Raw genomic sequence first — 25,889 nt, 5'->3', positions numbered from 1 at the left:
CAGGGTAAAAGCCTGCTACTTGGGTAAATACACACACTGGCACACATGCAGCTCAGACCGCTGAGAATCTCTGCATATACAAATTTACATAACAGTAAGTAGGTGCAATCATAGATGTACTATTAATACATTAACAATCTTCACCAATCCAATCAAATGTGTATTAATAAAATACATTCAGGTATTATTATTATTATATTATATTTTATTATTATATTATATTTATTAGTTGCCCATCTGGCTGGTTGTCCAGCCACTCTGGGCGACGTACAAAGTAAAATACATTAAACATTAAAATGTTAAAATATTAGAACCCAACAATAAAAACTTAACCCAACCCAAAGGCTTGCCTGAAGAACCAGGTCTTCAAAGTCCGGCGGAAGCTCATCATCGAAAGGGCATGGCGGAGATCATTTGGGAGAGAATTCCACAGGGTGGGGGCCACTATTGAAAAGGCCCTCCCTCTGGTCCTCACCAGTCTGGCTGTTTTAACTGGTGGGATCGAGAGAAGGTCTTCTGAGGCTGATCTTGTTGAGCGGCATCCCTGCCGATGCTGGAGGCGCTCCTTCAGATAGACGGGCCCGAAACCGTATAGGGATTTAAAGGTCAGAACCAACACCTTGAATTGGGCTCGGTAAGCAACCGGTAACCAGTCCAACTCCTTTAGTACTGGAGTGATGTGATCCTGCCGGCGGCTGCCTTTAATCAGACGAGCCGCTGCATTCTGTACCAGTTGCAACTTCCGGACCATTTTCAAGGGTAACCCCACGTAAAGCGCATTACAGTAGTCTAGGCCAGAGGTGACCAGGGCATGTACTACTGGTGGGAGCAGATGGTTGGGAAGGTAGGGGCGCAGCCTCCGTATCAGATGGAGTTGATACAGCGCCGCCCGGCTCACAGCCGAAACCTGAGCCTCCATGGACAGCTGGGAATCAAGAATGACCCCCAGGCTGCGGATCTGGTCTTTCAGGGGCAAACGTACCCCATTGAGCACCAGGTCTATATCCCCTAACCCTCTCTTGTCTCCCACAAACAGTACCTCGGTTTTGTCTGGATTCAGCTTCAGCTTATTCCTTCCCATCCAGCCACTCACCGACTTCAGGCACTTGGACAGGGTTTCTACAGCCAACCTTGGTGAAGATTTAAATGAGAGATAGAGCTGCGTGTCATCCACATATTGATGACACCGCAGCCCAAAACTCCTGATGATTGCCCCCAGCGGCTTTATATAGATGTTAAAGAGCATCGGAGAGAGGATAGAACCCTGTGGCACCCCACAAGTGAGAGGCCAAGGATCCGACATCTCCTCCTCCAGTGCTACTCTTTGGTACCTACCAGAGAGGAAGGAGTGGAACCACTGCAATACAGTGCCTCCTATGCCTAACCTCTCCAGGCGGTCCAAGAGGATGATAAACAATAGCATCCTATAAATTCACGAACAAATCATTCAGCAGCTTGCAAAAATTGTTAATTGTATCACAGATGTGTTTTAAAAATGACTTATAATTATAAAAAGTCATACCTGAAGAGAGATGTCAAGGTTTCCTGTTGGTTGGAGCAGCTATTTATTATTTATTTATTTATTTATTATTTCAATTTATATACCGCCCTTAGCAGAATAGCTCTCAGGGCGGTGAACAAACAAGATAAAATACAATATATCATAATAAAAATCATAAAAACATATACAAACAAACAACAAAAAAACACTACAAAAACACAATACGACAAAAATTAAAAAATACGGATTAAAAGATTAAAATGGTTAAGAAAATTAAAATGCCTGGGAGCATAAAAAGGTCTTTACCTGGCGCCGAAAAGATAGAAGTGTAGGCACCAGGCGTACCTCTTCGGGGAGGCTGTTCCACAACTCGGGCCACCACAGAAAAGGCCCTAGATCTAGTAACCACCCTCCGGGCTTCCCGATGGGTTGGTACCCGGAGGAGGGCCTTAGATTCTGAACGAAGTGAACGGGTAGGTTCATATCGAGAGAGGCGTTCCACAAGGTATTGAGGTCCCACGCCGTGTAAGGCTTTATAGGTAAGAACCAGCACCTTGAATCTCGCCCGGAAGCAAATAGGAAGCCAGTGTAGACGCGCCAAGACAGATGTTATATGCGAAGACCGACTGGTCCTCGTCAGTAGTCTGGCAGCTGCGTTCTGCACCAGCTGAAGCTTCCAGATTGTCTTCAAGGGCAGCCCTACGTAGAGCGCATTACAGTAATCCAATCTTGAAGTTATTTATCTTGATATTATCAGTGGATATTTGTTCTAAGTAGCATTCTGATTTCAACCAACCTTATTTAATTCTAAAGCTTAAACTCTTATTTTTCACATCTAATGCATTTTGACCAACAGGGACCTGGGAAGGTGCAGTGGGATTTGATGCTAATTGCACAGAGGATTGAACGTAATAAATCAAAGGTCCTTGGAAAACACTTTTCATATGAAGGCCTTGGGGTGTGACTGTATCCCCACATGTTTTGCTTACAGGTGAAGGCATTTGGTGCTGATGGCTCTCTGAATCCCAAGACTTTAACTAAACTTGGTGTCTCTAACGCACTTTCTTTTTAGCAAGTGAAGCACTGTCTCATCCTGCTGGGCCACCATGCTTAATAAAAGTATAATCATACATACATAGTGAAGGCAGTGTATTCTCTTTTACTTTCACTACTCCTACCCTCCCCCCATTATAATCCCTGAGTTTATTTTGGAACTACTTCTCCCACTCTCTCCCTTATGAAGGTAAACATTACTTGCTTTAACAGTTTGTCACCCCAATGCTATCTTTCCTAGGTATCTTGACATGATAGAGCAAGCCCTTGCTGCTGGCGAAGTTGTTCTGATTGAGAACTTGGAAGAATCTGTTGACCCAGTCCTAGGTCCATTGCTTGGTCGTGAGACAATCAAAAAAGGAAGGTAGGATGGTGGTGGATCAGGTGGTTCTTCATCGGTCATCATCAGATTCTGGATGATGAGCCAGTGTGTGTGTTATCTGATGATAGCTGTTATCCTCCCCATTGGTGTGTATGTGCAAGTTCTTATGAACCTTTCCAGCCCATGAGGCCTTCCCCAAGTCCAGTCTTCAGGAACCAAAATCTTGTAATGCTTGAGCTAGGAGAGCCATCTCAATAACAATACCACACTTATGGGATTCTCCTCTGCCCAGAAGATGGTGTATCATAGTCCAGTTTTAGATTGGTTTTTCCTCCTGCAGTAGGCTTTTTAAAATAATGTCCTGAGTGGAGTCTTTTTTTAAAAAAATCCTATATGCCATTACTTTTATATTGTGTTATCCTATTTTAATGTTTGTTGTTTAGATATAAGATCCAATGCCTTGAGTAGTAACTGGAAAAAAATAATGTAAAATAATAAAAATAACTCAAGTGTAGAAGATTGAAATGTAGTTTGTTTAGTTTTAATTAGGAGAGGCAAGTCAAATATAGGGAAACCTCATGGACTTGATAGAAAAAAAAGCAAACAAATCCTTTTATATTAGAGTAATGTAAATGTACTCATTTGACAAATTTCTTTCTTCATTCTGGTATCCAGCTGCTGTGTCCTTTTCTTGTATACTCTGGCTTTCCATTCTTGGATGCTTTCCTCCAGTCTTTCCATGTCATTCCTTGCTTGGGGGGTGGGGGATGTGGCTTGCTGCTGGAGAGGAGGCATTACAAGCAGTGCCCCTAGTCTATGTGTCTAGCCATGAATGTGTATTTGTTGCAGCCTTGTGGAGTCCTGATAGTGGAAACAGTTTATTGTGGAATGTATACTTCATACTGAATGTGTGACAGTAGTTGTTGAGGTGTCCTGTGCACTCCATTATTTAAAAAGTGGTGCTTTTTAATTTTGAGATGTACAGTGCATGCTTATCCTCATGCTACTGAATACCTTTCATTTCATTATGGTACCGCATTGCTTTGTTGCTTTATAGTTGTTCCACAGTAATTTGGCATTTTACTTATTTTGTCTAATGGTCAAGAAGAATATTGTAATGATGATTTAGAAAAATCCATTCCTGCTACCCCATTCATACACAACTCATGGGAGTCTAATTCTGTTTGGTTGATGGCAGCTCTTGTTTTTATTTCAGGTACATTAAAATTGGAGATAAAGAGTGTGAGTATAATCCCAATTTCCGCCTGATTCTCCATACAAAGCTTGCGAACCCCCATTACCAGCCAGAAATGCAAGCACAGTGCACCCTCATCAACTTCACTGTGACTAGGGATGGCCTGGAAGACCAGTTGCTGGCAGCAGTTGTTAGTATGGAGAGGCCTGACCTGGAAGAACTAAAGGTAAATTGCAGACTCTCAAGCCTAAATTGAAATCCCTTCTCCTTCTCCTTATCATCATCATCATCATCATCATTTCCCACCCTCTACCAGTAGGTTCCACAGCGGGATGCAGAAATTTAAAATACGGTATTAAAAATTAAAGCACATTACATTCACAGGAGTAGGGTGGGTCTTGAAAATATACATCTTAAGTGCCAAAGGCCAGAATTAAAAGGTGTGTCTTTAGCATTTGCCCAAAACAGTGGAACTGCCAGACGCAACTCTGTTGGGAGGGAATTCCACAACTTGGGGGTACCACAGACACAGCCCTCTCCCAGGCCACCATCCCCTGAACTTCTGGAGATGGTGGAACTACCAAGAAGGCCTGCTCTGCTGACTTTAACATGCAAGATGTAGGGAAGGAGACGGTCTTTCAGATATTTGGGGCCTAAGTCATTTAGGACTTTAAACACTAATGTGAGCACCTTGAATTGGGCCTGGAAATGAACTGGCAACCAATGCAACTGTTTTAAAACGGGTTATATGAGTTCTAAAAGGAACCCCAGACAGTAATCTGACCACTTCATTTTGGACCAGCTGAAGTTTCCAAATCGTTTTCAAGGGCAGACAAAAACTACAGTGAAGGTGCCAGACACACCTCTGTAGGGAGGGAATTTCACAACTCGGGGATATCACAGAGAAAGCCTTCTCCCAGGCTTCCCCCCCCAAAACTTCTGAGGGCGATGGAATGACCAAGAAGACCGTCTCTGCTGTTTGCATTGCAAAAAGTGTAGTTAGTGAAGGGTACTGAGAGTTGCTAGGAAATGCCCTGTTCCCCTCATAGACCTTCAATCAGAGTGGCTGACTGTTAAATCACTCTGGCCACTAGAGTTCTGTCGGGAATAGGAGTTTCCTCTCAGCCGCCTTCACAAACTACACTTCCCAGGATTCTTTGGGGGAAGCCATGACTGTCTAAAGTAAAATAAAGGTCTGGTGTAGGTGTGGCCCCTTGATTAGCGAAACCCAGCAGCTGTGAGTCTGGCTTTTAGAACATTGACAGTTGGTTCTTCTGAGCATGCCCGACATTATCATCCAGTTCAATGCTAAGTTTCTTAAATTAATTAAAAATCATCCAGGCATTTTTTAACTTTTAAACTGCAGACGATGAAGGTCAGAGTATGGGGCAAGGTCAGTAATAGGATTGCAGGTACTCTGTGAACATGGCTGATTTTTAATTAATTTCAACGAATTATGAGAACTCTGACAGAAAAAAGTCCAAAAGGGGTCTGGTTTTTTCCTCTCTCTTTTCTTTGAACTCTCAATTCTCTCTGAGTGTTTAGTGTATCACCATGAAAATTGATAGGGTTGTTAAGCAAGCAATTTTTTATACCAAGTCAAGCCATTGGTCCATCTAGCTCAATGTTATCTACAGTGACTGGCAGCAGTTCTCCAGAATTTCAGACAAGGAGTTTTTCTTAGCTCTACCTGGAGATACCAGTGCTTGAACTTGGGACCTTATGCATACAAAGCTCATGCTCTACATTTCTATGCAAAATTCAAATGCCTACAAGATAAGCACAAGAAATGGCACATTATTTGTCGACAGCAGTAGTTTTCTGAATGGATTCTTGGAAATTTATTGGGTCTTCCTTAGTGGGAAGATCAGAAATGGTGGAGGTGGCTGAGATTCCCTAAAAGACAGCTCACCCACAATTACTGATCTTTATTTGCAACATGCAGGTGGAAGGGAGATGGTGTATTTTAGGACTCAACAATGAGGCCTAACAGACCCAGCCAGTACACCACACCGCAGAACCTGTGCATTCCCACAATCCTCTGCAAAGTGCAGGCCTTCTGTAGCAAACACGCCAGTGTGAAAAGTGGAAAAAGGTTAACTGTAGAATAATTTTAAAAAAGAGTTTTAAAAAACACTGCTGTATGGATTCAAGATCCTAACCAGACGTTCAGTTATCTAGAAATAGACAGAAATGCCAGCAGTACAAAAAAGGGGTGGTGGTGCTGTTATTCAGAGAGCTGACACTACCATGTAGAGAGATTATAAATACTGAGTTCACTATACATCCTTTAATATTGTTAAAACCGCAAAAAGCAGCTTTCCAAAGTTTTATATAAAATCCACATGTGCTCTAACCATATCTCAGCTAGGCAAAGAGAAACAAATTGAGCTAAATAGCTGGGGGGAAATCATTAAAGCCAAAGAAGAAGCAATGCTCTTTGGTCAAATTAACTCGCAGAGAACCAGCTTCAGTTTGTTAACTGAAATAATAGTTCACATTTTTCCCGTTGTCTTTCTACAAATAGATCTATGGTCAGTGTGTAGCCTAAAGAGAGCTTTTTAGTTACTTCATAACAATAGCTTTTGAAAGAACTCGTAGAATAATATATTTTTAAGTATTCCCAGCAGAATGGAAATAGGCCCACGTGCTTGAAACAAACTCCAGCTTTCAACTTCCTTCAAACCTTTCCACTAGCAAAATCAGAAATGTTACAGCTTTAAGTTTGTTTATCATATCAGGTATGATATGATTACATGGCAGAAGAAGTTAAATCCAGATCTACATACCTTAGGGAGCAACTAGCTTTCCTAACCAGCTTCACTGAAGGATGGTTTACCATGTTTTTATAGTGGCTTACAACACTGAAATATACATATAATCATCCAGGGTCTCAGGTTCAGACTCTTTACTTTTTTAGGAGCAGGGTCCCAGCAGAGTTTCTATGTCTCCAGCATCCTATGAGCCAATCAGCATGAAAGGGGAGAGTGTTAGCCACTGGGAAGAGTCTTCTAACATGCTTCTTTCCTGCTGATTGGAGCCAGAGGGAAAGGAGGTAGCCACTGAGAAGACTTTTCTCAGTAACACGCTCCTCTTTCATGCTCATCGCCTCCTAGGGACATCTGTTGTGGTGGGCGAAGTCATTAACAAGGATCTCATTCTCAAACCAGCAGCAAAAAAGGAGAGGGAGGGGAGGAGGCGTGGCTGTGACTATCATGAAGGGACCCTGCACTTCTGAATTTGCCACTACAGTACTGCATGCAATAAAACCACACTTGATGGATTCATACTTTCCTCCTGAATGGTTTGGGAAGGCTTTATCTTCTGGATAGGAATTACCTTCCCCCTGGAATGCTGACCCCTGACTTGTTCATTTTTAACAGCTTCAAATATGAGACTGCAGTCTGCTATACTGTAATTACAGAGGGCTAAATCAGATGAGACTATTGTAAGCTTGGGGTTTTATACAGGACAGGATTAGTAAGTATTGCTTGAGGCTCCTTTAATGGTCATGGCAAAATGACCAAGCATCTCCTTTATTTATTTATTTATTTATATTATTTATTACATTTATATACTGCCCCACAGCCAAAGCTCTCTGGGCTGTTTACAAGAATTAAAAGCATTGAACATTAAAAACAAATATACAATTTTAAAAACCATACAAAGTTTAAAACCATGAAGCACAGATAAACCAGGTCAGAGACCTGGGTCAGAGCTCAGCACATGCTGTTAGAACACCTGGAAGAAAAGGAAAGTCTTGATCTGGCACTGAAAAGATAACAATGTTCAGTCAGTCAGTCAGTCAATCAGTTTATTCGACCACTTGGTCAGCATAAATAACAATGTTGGTGCCAGGTGAACTTCATTGAGGAGATCATTTCATAATCTGGGGGCCACCACTGAAAAGGCCCTTTCCCTTGTTGCCAGACTCCCACCTTCCCTTGGAGTAGGCACCCGGAGGAGGGCCTTGGATGTTGAGCGTAGTGTACAGGTAGGGTGTTTTGTCAGGTATTGTGGTCCCAAGCTGTGTAAGGCTTTATAGGTTAAAACCAGCACCTTGAATCGGGCTCGGAATCATATAGGCAGCCAATGCAAGTGGGCCAGAATCGGTTTTATACATTCGAACCGTCTGGTCCATGTTACCAATGTGGCTGCTGCATTTTGCACAAGCTGCAGTTTCCGAACTGTCTTCAAAGGCAGCCTCACGTAGAGTACATTGCAGTAATCTAACCTGGAGGTTACCAGAGCATGGACAACTGAAGCCAGGCTATCCCTGTCCAGATAGAGATGTAGCTGGGCCACCAACCGAAGTTGGTAGAAGGCACACTCTGTGCCACAGAGGCTACCTCAGCCTCAAGTGACAGAGATGGTTCTAGGAGAACCCCCAAGTTACAAACCTGCTCCTTCAAGGGGAGTGCAACCCCATCCAGGACAGGTTGGACATCCACCATCTGGTCAGAAGAACCACCCACTAACAGCATCTCAGTCTTGTCTGGATTGAGCCTCAGTTTATTAGCCCTCATCCAGTCCATTGTTGCAGCCAGGCACCTGTTCAGCACATTTACAGCCTCACCTGAAGAAGATGAAAAGGAGAAATAGAGCTGCGTGTCATCAACCTAAATTTATTAGGTTGTGTGTGTGTTATGTGCCTTTGAGTTGATTACGACTTATGGCACCCCTATAAATCCAATAGCATTTGTTATAAACCACCCTGTTCAGACCTTGTAAGTTCAGGTCTGTGGCTTCCTTTATGGAATCAATGTATCTCATGTTTGGCCTTCCTCTTTTTCTACTCCCTTCTGTTTTTCCCAGCATTATTGTCTTTTCTAGTGAATCATGTATTTTCATTATGTGTTCAAAGTATGATAACCTCAGTTTCATCATTTTAACTTCTAGTGATAGTTCTGGTTTAATTTGTTCTAAAACCTAATTATTTGTCTTTTTTGCGGTCCATGATATGTGCAAAATTCTCCTCCAACACCACCTTTCAAATGAGTTGATATATCTCTTACCTGCTTTTTCCACTGTCCAACTTTCACGCCCATACATATAGATCGGGAATACCATGGTCTGAATGATCCTGACTTTAATGTTCAGTGATACATCTTAGCACTTGAGGACCTTTTCTAGTTCTCTCATAGCTGCTCTCCCCAGTCCTAGCCTTCTTCTAATTTCTTGACTATTGTCTCCATTTTGGTTAATGACTGTGCTGAGGTATTGATAATCCTTGACAAGTTCAATGTCCTCATTGTCTACTTTAAAGTTACATAAATATTCTACTGTCATTACTTTAGTCTTTTTGACCTTTAGCTGTAGTCCCACTTTTGTGCTTTCCTCTTTAACTTTCATCAGCATTCGTTCCAAATCATTACTGGTTTCTGCTAGTAGTATGGTATCGTCTGCATATCTTAAATTATTGGTATTTCTCCCTCCAGTTTTCACACCTCCTTCATCTTGGTCCAATTCCACTTTCTGTATGATATATTCTGTATATAGATTAAACAAATAGGGTGATAAAATACCCCCTGTCTCACACCCTTTCCAATGGGGGAACCAATCGGTTTCTCCATATTCTGTCCTCACAGCAGCCTCTTGTCCGGAGTATAGGTTGCACATCAGGACAATCAGATGCTGTGGCACCCCCATTTCTTGTAAAGCATTCCATAGTTTTTCATGATCTACACAATCAAAGGCTTTGCTGTAATCTATAAAGCACAGGGTGATTTTCTTCTGAAATTCCTTGTTCCATTCCATTATCCAACGCATGTTTGCAATATGATCTCTGGTACCTCTTCCCTTTCTAATCCAGGTTGGACATCTGGCATTTCTCTCTCCAGTTATGGTAAGAGCCTTTGTTGTAGAATTTTGAGCATTACTTTACTTGCATGGGATATTAAGGCAATAGTTCAATTATTACTGCATTCCCTGGGATCCCCTTTCTTTGGAATTGGGATGTATACTGAACGCTTCCAGTCTGTGGGCCATTGTTTAGTTTTCCATATTTGTTGACAAATTTTTGTCAACATTTGTACAGATTCAGTCTCAGTAACTTGTAGCAACTCTATTGGTATGCCATCTATTCCTGGTGATTTGTTTCTTCCAAGTATTTTAAAAGCAGCTTCCACCTCACATTCTAAAATTTCTGGTTCTTCATCGTATGGTTCCTCTGTGAATGAATCTGTCATCTGTTTTATATAGTTTTTTTATTATTCAAATTTTTATAAAAACAAATACAAATACAACAAAAACAATACAACAGAAAAAAATAAAATAAAAAGAAAAACTTGACTTCCGATTTGTTACAGATCAGCTATAAGTATATAATATATATCAAACCTGTCTCCTAGAACATACGAAATTCACTTTTTCCCAAAGTCTATCTTAATTAATCGTCAAATCCCATTATCATCATTTCATTTTTTTCTTTCAACAAAAAGTCCAAAAGAGGCTTCCATTCCTTAAGAAATGTATCTGTTGTTTTTTCTCTAATAAGACATGTCAATTTGTCCATCTCAACTAAGTCCATTAATTTCAATAGCCATTCTTCCATTGTTGGTATCGATTCCATTTTCCACTTTTGTGCATATAGTAATCTTGCTGCCGTGATCATATATAATATTATTCTTCCATATTTCTTTTCCTTTTGTTTATCCATAAAACCCAATAAAAAAAATTCTGGTTTTGACTGAATATTTATCTTTAAGATTTTTTGCATCATCCTACCTATCTGTGCCCAAAATAATTTTGCCTGTTTACACAACCACCACATATGATAAAAAGAACCTTCTTGTTGTTTACATTTCCAACATACATTAGAAACATTACTATACATTTTTGACAACTTTTCCGGAGTCATATACCAACGATACATCATTTTATAAAAATTTTCTTTAAGATTATAGCATAATGTAAATTTCAAACCTTTTTTCCACATATTTTCCCATTGATCCATTTGTATATTATAACCAAAATTTTTTGCCCACTTAACCATACACTCTTTTACTTGTTCTTCTTTCATGTCCATTTTTAATAAAAAATTATACATTTTTGCAATTATGCATTCATCATTTGTACACAAACCTATTTCAAAATCAGATTTATTTATTTCAAACCCATACATTTTCTTGTCCATTTTAAATCTTTCTAACAATTGTAAATAGGCAAACCATTGTGAACTATATCCTTCCTTTATTAGTTGTTCTCTCTTTCATTATATATTCACCATGCACATTTTCTAATAGTTCATGGTAAGTTAACCATTTCTCTTTTCCAGCCATTTCTCTTCTATAAAATGCTTCTTGACTTGAAACACATAGTGGTATTTTCGAAAAAAAACCTTGTTTTGTATTTATTCCATATATTCAACAAAGGACGTCTTATAAAATGATTATTAAAATCCACATTAACTTTTACTTTATCATACCATAGATATCCATGCCATCCCCACTTCAGGTTGTGACCCTCGAAATCCAATAATCTTTTATTCCTCAATAGAATCCATTCCTTTATCCCGACTAAGCAACAAGCAGCAAAATAAAGTCTCAAATTTGGTAATCCCAGCCCTCCTCTTTCTTTGGCGTCTTGTAATAATTTAAATTTAACTCTTGGTTTTTTCCCCTGCCAAACAAATTTAGACATATCTTTTTGCCATTGTTTGAAAGGTAGATCAGAGGATATGACAGGTATTGTTTGAAATAGAGACATCATTCTCGGCAATACATTCATTTTTATTACAGATATTCTACCCATTAATGACAACTGTAATTTATCCCATCTTAACAAATCTTTCTTAATCTCTGTCCATAGTTTTTCATAATTATTATGAAACAACTTTGAATTTTTATTTGTCATAATGATACCTAAATATTTTACCTTTTCTTCTATTTTAAAATCTATCTTCTCCATTAACTCTTTTTGATCTCTTAAAGATAAATTTTTCACCAACATCTTCGTTTTTTGATTATTGATCTTAAATCCTGCTAATGGTCCAAATTCTTCTAATTTATCCATCAATACTTTGATTCCTTCCAAGGGATTTTCTAATACAATTATCAAATCATCAGCAAATGCTCTCAATTTATATTCCTCTTTTTTTATCTTTATTCCCGAAATCCTTTTGTCTTGCCTTATGTCTCTAAGCAGCACTTCTAAAACCAGAATAAATAGAAGGGGGGACAATGGACATCCCTGTCTTGTACCCTTTTGTATTTCACATGAGTCCGTTAAATCCCCATTGACAATTATCTGTGCCTTCTGTGATGTATAAATCTATCTGATCCATTTTATAAAATTATCTCCAAAGTCCATTTGCTCTAGAACCTTAAACATAAATTTCCAATTCAAATCATCAAATGCTTTCTCAGCATCCAAGAAAATCAAAGCAACTTGTATGTCATTTCGTTGTTCTAGATATTCCAACACATTCAAAACATTCCTGACGTTATCACGTAATTGTCTTTTAGGTAAAAACCCCGCTTGATCTTCCTGAATAAATTGTTGCAATATTATTTTCATTCTTTCAGCCAAAATCATTGTAAAAATTTTATAGTCATTATTCAGTAAAGATATTGGCCGATAATTTTTTGTTTTAGTTAAATCCTGCTCCTCTTTAGGTATTAATGTTATATTGGCATTTTTCCAACTATCCGGTATCTTCCCCTCTTGTAAAATAGAATTCATTGTATACTGTAAAGGTAGTAAAAGTTCCTCCTCCAAGCATTTGTAATACATTGCTGATAGTCCATCCGGTCCTGGCGCCTTTCCTAATTTAATTTTACTTATAGCCTCAGATATTTCTCTTGACGTAATAGGACCATTAATAGCTTGTCTCTGAAGATCTGTAATTTTGGGCAAATTCTGTTTGGATATATACTCTTCTATTTTTTCTGAGGGAATTTCCTGACACTTGTACAAAGTTGAATAATATTGATGGAAAACCCTTTGGATTTTTAAATTGTCTGTCAACATCTCATCTCCTTCTTGTATCTTTAAAATAAGATTTTTTTGTCGTTCTTTTCTTAATTTATATGCTAGCAATTTCCCCAGTTTATTTGCAAATTCAAAAGTCCTTTGTTTAGCAAAATTTAATTTCCTTTCAATTTCTCTAACTGTCAACATTGACACTTGTTTCTGTAACATTTTAATTTGATTTACAGTAGAAGCTTTAGTTGGATTCTTTTTCAATTCTTCCTCTTTTTGTTTTATTTCTTCCAAGATCAATTGCATTTTCTGTTGTTTCTTCTTTTTTAATTCAGAATTACATTTAATAAAATATCCCCTCATAAATGCTTTACTTGTATCCCAAACAATATTTTCATCTGTTCCTTTATGTAAATTGTGTTCAAAAAACTCTTTTAATTTCTTCTTACATTCCTGCACTGTTTTATCATTCTGTAATAAAGATTCATTTAGTCTCCATCTAAATCCAAGATTTTTTTTTTTTAAAGTCAATATCACTGGATTATGATCCGAAAAGGTTTTTGGTAACACATCCATCTTGGAAATATCTTTCACTAAATTTTTAGACATCCAAATCATATCAATCCTCGAAAATGTTTTATGTCTTTCTGAAAAGTAAGTAAATTCCTTTGCATTGTCATTTATATATCTCCAAGCATCCACCAATTCTAAATTTTCCATCAATTCGAAACAGATCTTCGGCAATTTGCCCTGTGTCTCTTTAATATTTTTCTCAGAAAGTCTATCAATTTTTGGTGAAATTACCCCATTCCAATCACCCATGACACACCAATGATCATATGCAAACTCTGATAGTTTTTCCATAAGTCCAGTATAAAACCTTGTTTTATCTTCATTAGGAGCATAAATGCCCACTATCAAAATTTTTGTACCCTGAATGGTGATTTCAACTCCCACAAATCTGCCACTATCATCCAATAATATCAATTTAGGAGACAATTGTGAATTAATATAAAGAACCACACCATTTTTTTTTGAATCGTGCCGAAATAAATTCTTCACCCAAATTTTTACAAATTAAATATTTAGAATCTTTCTTCTTAATATGAGTTTCTTGTAAACAAATTATATCCAATTTTAATTTTTTCAAATAATGAAATACTTTCTTTCTCTTCTGCGACGAATTAGCTCCATTTATATTCCAAGTTAGATATTTGTAATCCATTTTTAAGCATGTATTTTAGAAAAGTCTGTGCCTGTTGCTCCCTTTGATCCATCATCATCCTTTTCTTCCTCTACCTGTTTCTGTTGACTGTGTTTCCCAGGAATTATATCCATATCTTTGAGTTTATCTTCTTCCATGTCTTTTGAAGCTTTTCTCAAGAAATCCCTTGCTTTTTGAACAGTATTTAATCGATACTTCTGTTGTCTAAATGTAAAAATCACTCCCTCTGGAACATCCCATCTAAATTGAATTTTACATTGTTTAAGTTTTTCTGTGAAGAAAGCGTAATCTTTTCTCTTACGTAGAAGCCTAACAGGAATTTCCTTCATCACCTGTATTTCTTTACCGTCAATTTTGAAGACATTGTTAAAATGATGTTGCAAAACCATATCTCTGGTCCTCTTTTTTAAAAAATAAACAAGCACATCTCTTGGGATTTTTTTTATTGTTGCATATCTGGAATTAATTCTATAAACTTTGTCTGTTTCAAATTCCATCCGATCTTCGTTCCTGTCGAAGGATTTTGCCAAAACATTAACAATTTTCTCTCTGATATCTTCACCTGTTTCCTCAGGAATTGCACGGAATCTCAAGCAATGTTCTTTATCTCTAAGTTTCATAACAGCAATATAGTCCAAATTTTTTTCCAATTCCATATTTGTAATATCTATTCTATTCTCTAAGGTTTGCACCTTATCTTTAACATTTTTTACATCCTGTGTTAATTGCCAAATTGCAGTTAATTGCTGCTGTTTTTCATTTTGCCAAAGAAATAGTTTTTAGTAGCTGGGTGTTAGGAAAATATTTGCTGTGGAAATTGAGACATTGATGTATTTTGTGCTTTTTGTACCTCTCAATTTACAGTCTGATCTCACAAAGCAGCAGAATGGATTCAAAATAACTTTGAAAACTTTAGAGGACAACTTGCTGTCCCGCCTCTCCTCTGCCTCAGGGAACTTCTTGGGGGATACAACTCTAGTGGAGAATCTGGAAGTCACCAAACAGACAGCTGCAGAAATTGAAAAAAAGGTAACAATGCAAACTGGCTCTGAGGGTGGAAAACAGTCCCTGCATATGAATTTTGTCTTAAGAGATAACGAGTGAATTTAAATTTTTAAAATGTATTCTAGATAGTCTTGTTCTGCTTGGAGACTAGAAAATATTATAAAGCAACATGCTCTTCCATTCTGGCCAGGTTTAGGAATCTTAGTTCTTCAGAGTTCATGGGCATTAAAGGGGCAATTTAAACCAAAGTACAAATAGCAGCACCCAGTGTAAAGACCATAAAACTTTAGCACTATAATAAGATGCTTTAAACCATACCAGTTTAATACCAAGGCTTTTTATTTAACTTCAGTTAATTCAACATGCATTAAATTTACTCAATTAAACTAGGATTTTAGCAGAGGCTGCTTGACAGGATCCACTGAAGTTTATGTGGTTCAGATTAAATTGGCAGGAATTCCAGCAGTTTGGCACTGATGCAGCTCCGTTGGGGGAAAATCTGGCTTTTAAAACCATCTTCGTTGATTGTTATCTCATATAGATAATTTGCTTTGGAAATTTCACCTGCACCTTTCACATATGAGTAGGTTTCTGCAGCCATAGGAGCATATACTGCCAAGCTTTGTTCCTGTATAGTCTATAGACGTTCCCAGGTATATTTGTCTAGGGAGCTCTCAAAGATATACATAATGTATGATTGTAGGGACTGGTACACAAGGGCAACATATAACTTTGTTTGGAATTCCTTGTAACATAATTTTGTAAGAAAGTCATGCACGCATTTGTGTCATAAGGTGTGGTGAAAGAATAATAAGGGAAAGAGAGTACAGATGTATGTTCCTAAGGAACTTTTAAAGGGATGAAGGGGAGCCAGTTCCTTGATGGCCAAGTTGCAAGTGAGATGACATTTGAACATCTTACCTCTCCACTTGGCAATGCTTGGATTTTATGTTAAATGACAGAAGAAGCAGGCAGGTGAGGAGGCACGCTTAGCTTGACATGCTAAATGCATTTATGTATAAACCAATCAGCTGAGGATACGCCATTTCTATGCAAACAAACAAAAATTGCAGAAACAAGTATGGCTGTATTGCATCTTCATAATTGGATTTGCCTTTATTTTCCTCCAGGTCCAGGAGTCCAAGGTGACAGAAACAAAGATTAATGAGGCAAGGGAGCATTACCGTCCTGCAGCAGCCCGTGCCTCCCTGCTCTACTTCATCATGAATGAGCTCAATACCATCCATCCCATGTACCAGTTTTCCCTAAAGGTACAGTGTGTATGCATTTGGGGGGTTTCTCAAACTTTCCAGGCAGTTTAAATTGTGCTACATCTTATGAGTCAAGTTGTAGGAGTATCCTTTTCTTTTAAAATATAGTGACAGCTGGATTTCAGTAGCTCTATACTTTCTCCTTACTTTAATCGGTAGCATTAATATTGCAGGATTGCTGGCTTTGGCCTTTAAAGCCTTAAACAGCCAGGGACCAACCTATCTCAGGAATTGCTTCCTCCCATATGAACCTGCTCAAGATCTTTCTTTGGTTTTTATCTCTCATCAACAGAAGTCAAAAGGGGGGAGCCATTTTGTATGTAACACCTAATTTAGGTAGCAACTAAATTAGCCTCCCATGTCAGGTTTGTCTGGGCCCTTTTTGCCAGCTTTTAAATGGTTACTTTACAATTGTTTAAGTTATGACCTTCACATGATGTGTTTTAGTACTGCTGGTTTTCTTATCCATTTTACAGTGGTTGTTTTATACTGTTGCTGTTTGGTGTTATTTAACATTGTATTTTAGGTTATTTTGTTGTGTCCTTTTAACTTTGAAGGCTTGATACAGAGGTACAGAACTGCAGGATATGAAGATTTAAATAAATAATGCAGTCTTACAAAGGAGATGGTTCTTTCAGAAGAAGCATTCCCTAAAGTCAAGGCAATGTTTATAATAGATGTGATCTGTGGCAGATTGTGTGCATGCTGGGAACAGATTTATCTATGAGAAGCCCTACCCGTTAGGATGTTGTGTGATGTGCCCTGGCCCATAGTAGATCAATATTAGTATCTTCTAGTTATTGATATATCAGTTTAATATAGCTGTGTTAATCTAAAACTAACATCCCATATGGAATCTTTTTACATATCACTGTGTCCTAAAGCTTGTACAGGCTTAAAGAAAAGTGTGCATGCAACACATTGGTAACACAGGATACAGGTTATGTTCCCTTCAGGTTGCCCATTGATTGCAGGGAGCTTAGTATCAAATTGCAGTTAGGTGTTACTAATGAAATGTGATTGTCACTTCAGGTAGAAGAAGCTCTTTTGCTGTTGAGAGTGCTCTGTATAACATGGTTGAACGAATGTCACAGCCATATTCTGGGGTGGTGCCCAGTGATTACAAACCCCACTCCCGTGCCTGTGCAATTTGGGCATTTTTCAGAGGTTTTTTAATTTTGCTTTTAATGTATAAAAGTCCTTTCTAGACTGTCCGAGTGTGGGTGTGTGTGTAAAAAACTTCTAAATTTAGCATGGCTGGAATGTAAGAGTTGCATCCATTGATCCACCCACTTTTGCTTTGGACCTGTCCACCACTAGCATGCAGCTCCCAGAAGGAATATGGTTGAAAGATATTCTCTAGCCCTGTTTTAAAATAATAAAAAAGAAGCACTTAACTAATGCTGTCCCGCTTCTCCCATACACACACACAATACCCTTTGATTTTTAGCATTCCAACCTTTTTGTGCTTGTAAGCATAAATTCTGAGGAAGTGTTGTGGGCACTAGTTACAAAATGACTGCTGTAGGGCATGGAAAACAACAAACATAAAAACGTCACATAAAAATGGATTATCTTGTTTTTGCATTAATTTTAAATGGGTTTTCCCCCAAATCCACCATTAAACTGCAGATTATATATCTCCTCATGGACCAAACAGCAAAAAATGCAGATCTAGCACTTGTCTGTTCCTCCATGGCAGAAAGACATAGATCCTTGGGCACAGTCCTCATGATCTTTTATCAAGTATCCTCCCACCCCAAACCACCAACTAATTAAACCTGGCATTCATGTAAGGCTGGCCCAAGACATTTTGTTGTCTGAGTCAAAGCGCAAGCTTGTGCTCCTCCCTCTGTTAATTGTATAGAAGCCAACTGGATTTGCAGTTGAATTTTACTTTAACACTGGTGATGGGATAGAATCCTCTACACATCTGAGGGCACTAGGCTAGCTTGGGTAGGCCACATGACACATTCTGCTGTCCAACAGCTCACTGCCTCTTTGGTGCCCATATGCCCAACATCTGCTGCTGAGGCAGCTGCCTCCCTCTACATAATGGTAGGGCCAGCCTTGCATTGATTTATATGGATTGCAATCCATAGGCACCTATGCCAACTTTAATTTGGTGGTGGCTTGGGGGGCACTTCTTCCAAAATCATCAAAATCTATGTCTTGAATCTGGACTGTATACGTCACCTTTCAGCACTTGCCAGCTGCACTATGACACAAAAACATTGATCCAAGACGCGGATCCTCATGATCTTTACAAGGTATTCCCCACACAACTATTGTTCATTATTATTTATTTATTACATTTATACTCTGCCTTTCTTTTCACGATTGAAACCCAAGGCGGCTTACATATGGTTCCCAGGCGGTCTCCCTTCCAGGCACTGACTAGACCTGACCCTGCTCAGCTTCAGCAGGGAGCTGGACTTATGCACCTTCACACCATATCCCTGGGACCAACTATCAAATTAAAGAGGGTAGAATATGAAGGTAGCCAAGAATGGGATCATTTGAGCCTACCTAGGGGAATGAAGCCACACAATAAGTTCAAAAATGTGTCTCCAGCTTGGTGCTTACAGAAGAGAAAGTACGGGAGTAGGGGAGGGGAGAGGAAAGGGAAGGGAAGCCACAGGTGTGTGGGTGCCTTGGCCTTGTTCTTTTGTGTGTGTGTGTTGGTGGTGGGAGATCTATAGAACTGCTCCCCAGCCACTCAACCCTCTGCCATGGTGCCTTTTTGGAAGGGATCCTAGAGAGGGTTTCCACTCCCTCCTCAAAAAGCAGAGGAAAAAAGCTTGATGGCTTTGGTTCTTGGCTGCTGTTACAGTTAAAAACATCGGTCTAGGCAGGGAATGTTTCCTCCTTTGGTTGTCTCTGGAGAAAAAAGATACAGCCCTTATGGCCTTGTCCCTCCATACAAAACATTCCCCCTTGCAATTTGTCTCCCTCCAATAGTGCCCTAAAAGGCAGGCTGCATGTGTTGATGCTTCCCTTTCTCTCTCTCTCATTCATACTTAATGTCTCCTTTCCTCTGGCTAGAATTGAGAAGTGAAGACATCCAATCATAGGGGTGGTGTGTGTTTAAACTTTGTACGGAGAAGGCAAGGAGGAACTGCTCTGAGTACAAACAGTAGGGGGCAGGGAAGCCTCCAGGTTGTCAGTTTTTGTTTCATTGGGTTTGGGTGCTCTTAAGGCACCAAGTAAGACCTTGGTGGGCACACCAAGCCACCAAATGTGCATGCACACACAGTCACCAAATTGGGAACCCCAGTTGTAATAGGATTACTATCTGATTACTGTGAATAGGACCATTATCTGATGGCTGGGACTGGGACTAGAGAGAGTCAAGGGAGCCAGAATGGTCCTTAATGGTCAGTGACCAAACAGAAATTACAGGTAAATGACCCAGAAGGTGAGAGCTACTTTAGAGAAGGTCATTCATTCTTCTTCCTTATTCCCAGCTGAAGGGATGGTGTAAGTTAGCTGTGTGCCCTAAGAAAACAATAGAAGAAGTGAGAGAAAGACTGCAGTTTGAGAATAAGAGAGAGTGAGACAGAGTGAGAGTGAATGAGCTGAAGGCTAAAAGCATCTTGGGGGTCTGGTATGGAGCAATAGATTTTCTGCTTGTAGGAGTGCTAAAGCAATGTGCCGCTACCTATGCCCATTTTGTAACTGGTGTCTTTACTTACAAACACTATAAGTCTCCAGTGATTTAACCTTTCAAAGGAAACCAGGCCTAGGTAATTGCTAAAAATTCTCACCTGCTGGGCAAGCAGGGAAAGCAGTATGACCTCTCCCCACCCTCTCCTAGAAGACGTCTTTCCAGGTTTTACCCTCATGGCAAGCCTGATTAAGAAAATTGCACCACTAAACTGTACCTGATAGAAACCAGAGGAAATGGTAAAACTGTGTTACCACTTGGTAGGGCATTATAGACAACCAGCTTGCCTAGTGGTTGCATACAGTGGCAAGCTTACCCCTTGGGGAAACTGATGTTTATATTTCTCCTGGGACTCCTTATGCCATGAGAGAGAGAAGTGGGAGAGGATGTGCGTGTCATGTGCACAGGCTGTCCCACTACTGTAGGGCCCCACTCATATGGCAGGTTAGGTTCCAGACCCCCACCGGAAAGCGAAAACCACCGAAAAGCGGATCAGCTGTAGCATGGGGGGGGTCTGGAACCTAACCTGCTGATTGCACCAGAGGAGGAGAAGATCAGATCTTCCCCTCCTCGGGTGTGATCAGCTTGAGCAAGAGTCTGATCATGCCAGAAGAGGAGAAGATCAGCTGTAGCTCCAGCCCCCCCTCCAGCTGATCACCCTGCTGGCGCCGTATTAGTGGAACGCCGAAAAGTGGGGCGCCGAGAAGTGGGGTCCTACTGTACAGCTCTCACCAGTTTCCCATATGTCTCCTGTATGACTCCTGGAGACACTGGAAAAATGAATATCCCAGTTTGCTACTTCAAGGATTTTCTGCTCTGTGTGCATCTTCAAGGTACTTTCCCTGTGCATTTTTTCCTGTTATTGTGGGAAGCACTGGAGAGGGGAGTAACCTGGCCTCAGGTTGTTGACCTTTTGAGCTGTAGATCATGGAAAAGGCAAATTCTGTATTGGCTGAGTGATCCAGAGGTAGGGACGGGATCCACTGGCCAGTGATGGTTCAAAAACATTTCATTGACTTAACAGGTTGATATCGATTCAGGTTTGTCTGCTAGCCGATGCTTTTACCGATCTGTTTTTTTCTCTCAGAAAAAATATTAATATAGATACTTTTAAAGTAAATACTAATATTTTGAAAGGAAATATTGATACAATTCTCGTTCTTAATATCAATATTTTAGAAGTAGATTTTTAAAAAAGAAATCCATTTTTGAAAATAGCAGCAAACAATTGCTACATAAAAAACCGATCCACAGTGATAGAGAATAAGTGAATTAATGGACAATTTGGTACCAAATCTGAATTGGGTAGAATTCTAGCACACCCCTATCCAGAAGTAAATTTTTATGACAGAAAGATGTTTGTGTTTTCTGCAGCTTTGGGGATGTGACAGGGTTGAATAAAAAGTTGCTTTGAATCCATTGATGGAGGAGATTTGAAACTACGTTTAGGAATCTGATGAATCAAAGACAGACTGCTTTACAGAAGATTGGTGAAACATTGGTTTCAAAATTTATGGTATCAGCTCTTACAAGAGAATTAAATAGAACTTTACAATTTACAATAACTCAGCACAGAGAGTGCTTTTAAGAACAACCTGTCCTATGAGTAATTTAGTAATACTGCATGTCTAGACATGATGTTGCTATAAACTAGTAATAGTTTATTTTTCTTGCTGAGACTCTTCAAATCTTGAGAAACAACCATTTCCCAAGGGATAACAGTATGTACTAGCTGATATTTAACTTGAACATCAGTTTGTATCCTTTTAAATCAAATTCTAGTCTCTCCCATCTAGGGTTGCCAGGTCGGAGCCATCCAAAAACCTGAGAAAATGGGGGCGGGCCCTAGTGATGTCATGGGGTGGGCCCTAGTGACGCCATGGGGGCGGGTCCTAGTGACATCATTAAACATGATACATTGTATCAACCGCAGTTGCTTGGAGCATACCATTCCAAAAAAATTCTCTGGAGATTAAAATAGGGTGTTCCTAGGTCCATCTGAAGTGACAAGGTCATTCTTTCTCACAAGATTTGGACAAGATTTTCAAAAAGTGGGGCTAGGGTGATAAATAATGCACACAAAGCCACTCACCTAACACTTTAGCGTTTTGGACAAAACATAATCAATTTTTCATTCTGCTCCATAATGCAGTAGGGAAATTTAATTCTGACCCCTCCCTTCTAGTGTCCAAAGCACTAAGTATACTGCAATTACACTGCAAAACAAAACATATAGGGGGGGAGATGAGAATTAAAAATGTCAGTAGCAACTCCAAAAATCACATTTCCATAATGCATGCATCTTTATAGTGCGTACAGTCCTAAGCACACTTACGAGGGAGTAAGCCCAATGGGTGAGACCTCTGAGAATTGCACTGTTAAGCCTGCAAATCCAGCTCGCCCCAGACAAACTTCATCAGGCCAGGAATATTCATTCTTCTCCCTCCCTCCGCACAAAGAGTCAGTGAAAGGAAAAGAACTCTTTCCGGAGGCGGCTCAAACTTGGCAGCCCCGCAGAGCTGGCTCGCCCGGTGGAGAGAAGGCAGCGACTCGCGCCTGGATTCAGAGACCCCAATTGCTTTGGCTAGCGGAGCCCAAATGCACAGGAAACTGTTCAAGGTGAGGCTGCCTTGATTTAGCCTCTGGCTGCACACGCATCAGCTTTCTTCTCGCCTCTTGCTGCTACAAGTCAGCCGGGGCGGCTTTTTTCTCCCTGCACCTCAGCAGCCTCCTCATTGGCCCCAGCGGTAATGCCAGAGACTGCTGAGCCCCATCGCGGCCGCTGAGAAAAAAGCCACCCCGGCTGACTTGTAGCGGGGCTGCCAAGTTTGAGCCGCCACCGGAAAGAGTTCTTTTCCTTTCCGGAGCAGGGGAACTGGCTCCGGGCCGAAGGAGGAGCCAGCCCAGCCTGGCCTCCACAGCCACCGCCTCTTCACGCATGCATGGCTGAGGGGCCGCTACAAAGCCGGAGATCCACCAATTTGACTGACGTATGGCCAGAGGCCGGAGACGGCCCCATTTTCCCTGAGACTCCGGCAGAAAACCGGAGACCTGGCAACCCTACTCCCATCCCACATCTCCAATTGATTATTTTTCTATTATAATTTTTTCACCATTCAAGTGATAAAGACTTTCAAGTGTCTTTCTAATTTTTTTTTTTAAAAATTATTTGTTTTTTTCTTTCTAATAATCACAGCTCTAGCAGGAAGGCCCTTATGAAACTTTCATTTCCTACAGCCTGGGATAGCATGTGTCCATTGGTTTGGCTACAGGAAAGGTTTTTTCATTTGAGGTTTTTACTGGAGTTTATCTTTTGAGTTTCCTCTAGAGAGGATATAATGAGAGGAGCATTTTCCCCAGGGAGTCCAGTATCCTTCAGATCTTCATCTTCAGAGGAGTTTCATTTCTTTTGTCTCTTTGAAAACCTTGCATTGTAGACGTTATTTTATTTCTTTGTCTGGTTTGTGGCTAGGCATTCTATTATGTGGAGTATATTAAAAATATGGGGAAATAACGGAAAATAACTCATGTCTTAGACAGATAAAATTAATGTAACATGCATATTATTTTCCAGAAACAGAGTAGTTAACATTTGGAAATTTTGTTTTTAATAGGTCTACAATATTAGGATTTTGGAATTATGTTCAAATGTAATTTGTCACCCTTTAAATCAGGGGTAGCTAACCCCAGTTTGGAGGCATGATCTGGCCCCCAGGTGCATTTTTCTCCTCCCTCATGGAAGACCCCATCAATTTTAGCAGTGGCAGCAACAAGAAAAAAAGAGTGATGAGGTGACTGAAATCCAGTGCCCTCCCCCAGTTATTGGATAATCATTTGGTGAACAATGAGGAAGCAATAGCTTCCATTCTCAGCTGACCTGTACACACAGGTGAGAAGGGGAGGTGCATGTGCGAGAGAGCATGTGAGAGTGTGCATGCAAGATTGTGAAGAGGCCACACACCCCTGCTGCCATGCAGCCCCTGTAGAGATGGCCAAGGGTGAATGTGGCCCTTGGGCCAAAAAAAGGCCAGTCTCCCCTGCCTTAAATCTTTAGCTGTAGAGTGTGAGGTAAAAGCTCTCTTAAAATACTTGGAAGAAACAAATCACTAGGCATAGATGGCATACCAATAGAGTTGCTACAAGTTACTGAGACTGAATCTGTCCAAATGTTGACAAAAATTTGTCAACAAATTTGGAAGACTAAACAATGGCCCACAGACTGGAAGTGTTCAATATATATCCCAATTCCAAAGAAAGGGGATCCCAGGGAATGCAGTAATTATCAAATTATTGCCTTAATATCCCATGCAAGTAAAGTAATGCTGAAGATTCTACAACAAAGGCACTTACCATATATGGAGCGAGAAATGCCAGACGTCCAGGTTGGATTTAGAAAGGGAAGAGGCACCAGAAATCATATTGCAAACATAGGTTGGATAATGGAACTGACCAAGGAATGTCAGAAGAAAATCACCCTGTGTTTTATAGATTACAGCAAAGCCTTTGACTGTGTACATCATGAAAAACTATGGAATGCTTTAAATGAAATGGGGGTGCCACAGCATCTGATTGTCCTGATGTGCAACCTGTACTCTGGACAAGAGGCTGCTGTAAGGACAGAATATGGAGAAACTGATTGATTCCCCATCGGAAAGGGTGTGAGACAGGGGTGCATTTTATCACCCTATTTGTTTAATCTATGTGCAGAACATATTGTACAGAAAGTGGGATTGGACCAAGATGAAGGTGTGAAAATTGGAGGAAGAAACATCAATAATTTAAGATATGTAGAGGATACCATACTACTAGCAGAAACCAGTAATACTTTGAAACGAATGCTGATGAAAGTTAAAGAGGAAAGCACAAAAGTGGGACTACAGCTAAAGGTCAAAAAGACTAAAGTAATGACAACAGAAGATTTATGTAACTTTAAAGTAGACAATGAGGACAATGAACTTGTCAAAGATTATCAATACCTCGGCACAGTCATTGACCAAAATGGAGACAATAGTCAAGAAATTAGAAGGTTAGGACTGGGGAAGGTAGCTATGGGAGAACTAGAAAAGGTCCTCAAGTGCAAAGATGTATCACTGAACACTAAAGTCAGAGAAAAATCAACTCATTTGAAATGTGGTGATGGAGGAGAGTTTTGCTCATATCATGAACCGCAAAAAAGACAAATAATTTGTAGAGTGTACAGCTTCAATGGACCAGCAGAACCAGAAGTCCAGTAGCGTTTTAGCGTGCTTAGTTATGCCTGCTGCAGGATGAAATAATAGACCACCAGCCAAGACGTTCAGGAAGAGAAACTTTACTTGTTTCAGTAGGTTTGTCACACCGTGCTCCTTCGCTCTCTCTCTCCAACCAACTATAACGCATTCCTATTACCCCCACACCTCTGTGTGCTTACTCAAGCCTTTTATTGCTGCTTCTTTGATCTGTTACAGCTGCAGCCTGACCTTGGGCGTTTCTCCCAAGTGCTCTCAATTAATGGCTTAACTCTTTCCTTAACTCCTACTGTCTGTCTGGAAATGGCTGTGTTGCCCACCTAAGCCTGACAGCCCCCACCTTCCAGACAGACATTGCAATTTACAATTTTACAGTATTAGTATACAGTTCTTTGGTTACAAAGTTACATTGCTTTACATTTTACAGTCTTCTTTTGAGGATGAACACATTTAACACATATATGCACAGTCACTGTCACCTTCTTGAGCATACTTTTCCA

General features: G+C 39.9%; 1 protein-coding gene across 1 annotated transcript in view; it reads left to right on the top strand.

The window, feature by feature from the left end:
• Positions 1 to 25,889, top strand: part of DNAH9 (dynein axonemal heavy chain 9) — a 127,364-nt gene that overhangs the window by 14,301 nt on the left and 87,174 nt on the right. The window contains exons 4-7 of the mRNA XM_061616530.1: positions 2,796 to 2,918; positions 4,093 to 4,297; positions 15,083 to 15,247; positions 16,354 to 16,494. Coding sequence (XP_061472514.1) covers positions 2,796 to 2,918; positions 4,093 to 4,297; positions 15,083 to 15,247; positions 16,354 to 16,494 — 634 coding nt within the window. The remainder of the gene's footprint in view (positions 1 to 2,795; positions 2,919 to 4,092; positions 4,298 to 15,082; positions 15,248 to 16,353; positions 16,495 to 25,889) is intronic.

Source organism: Rhineura floridana, chromosome 3, assembly GCF_030035675.1.
Source record: "Rhineura floridana isolate rRhiFlo1 chromosome 3, rRhiFlo1.hap2, whole genome shotgun sequence".
Lineage (NCBI taxonomy): Eukaryota > Metazoa > Chordata > Lepidosauria > Squamata > Rhineuridae > Rhineura > Rhineura floridana.
The sequence above is the reverse complement of the archived record's forward strand: the minus strand, read 5'-3'. Positions and strand labels throughout refer to the sequence as shown.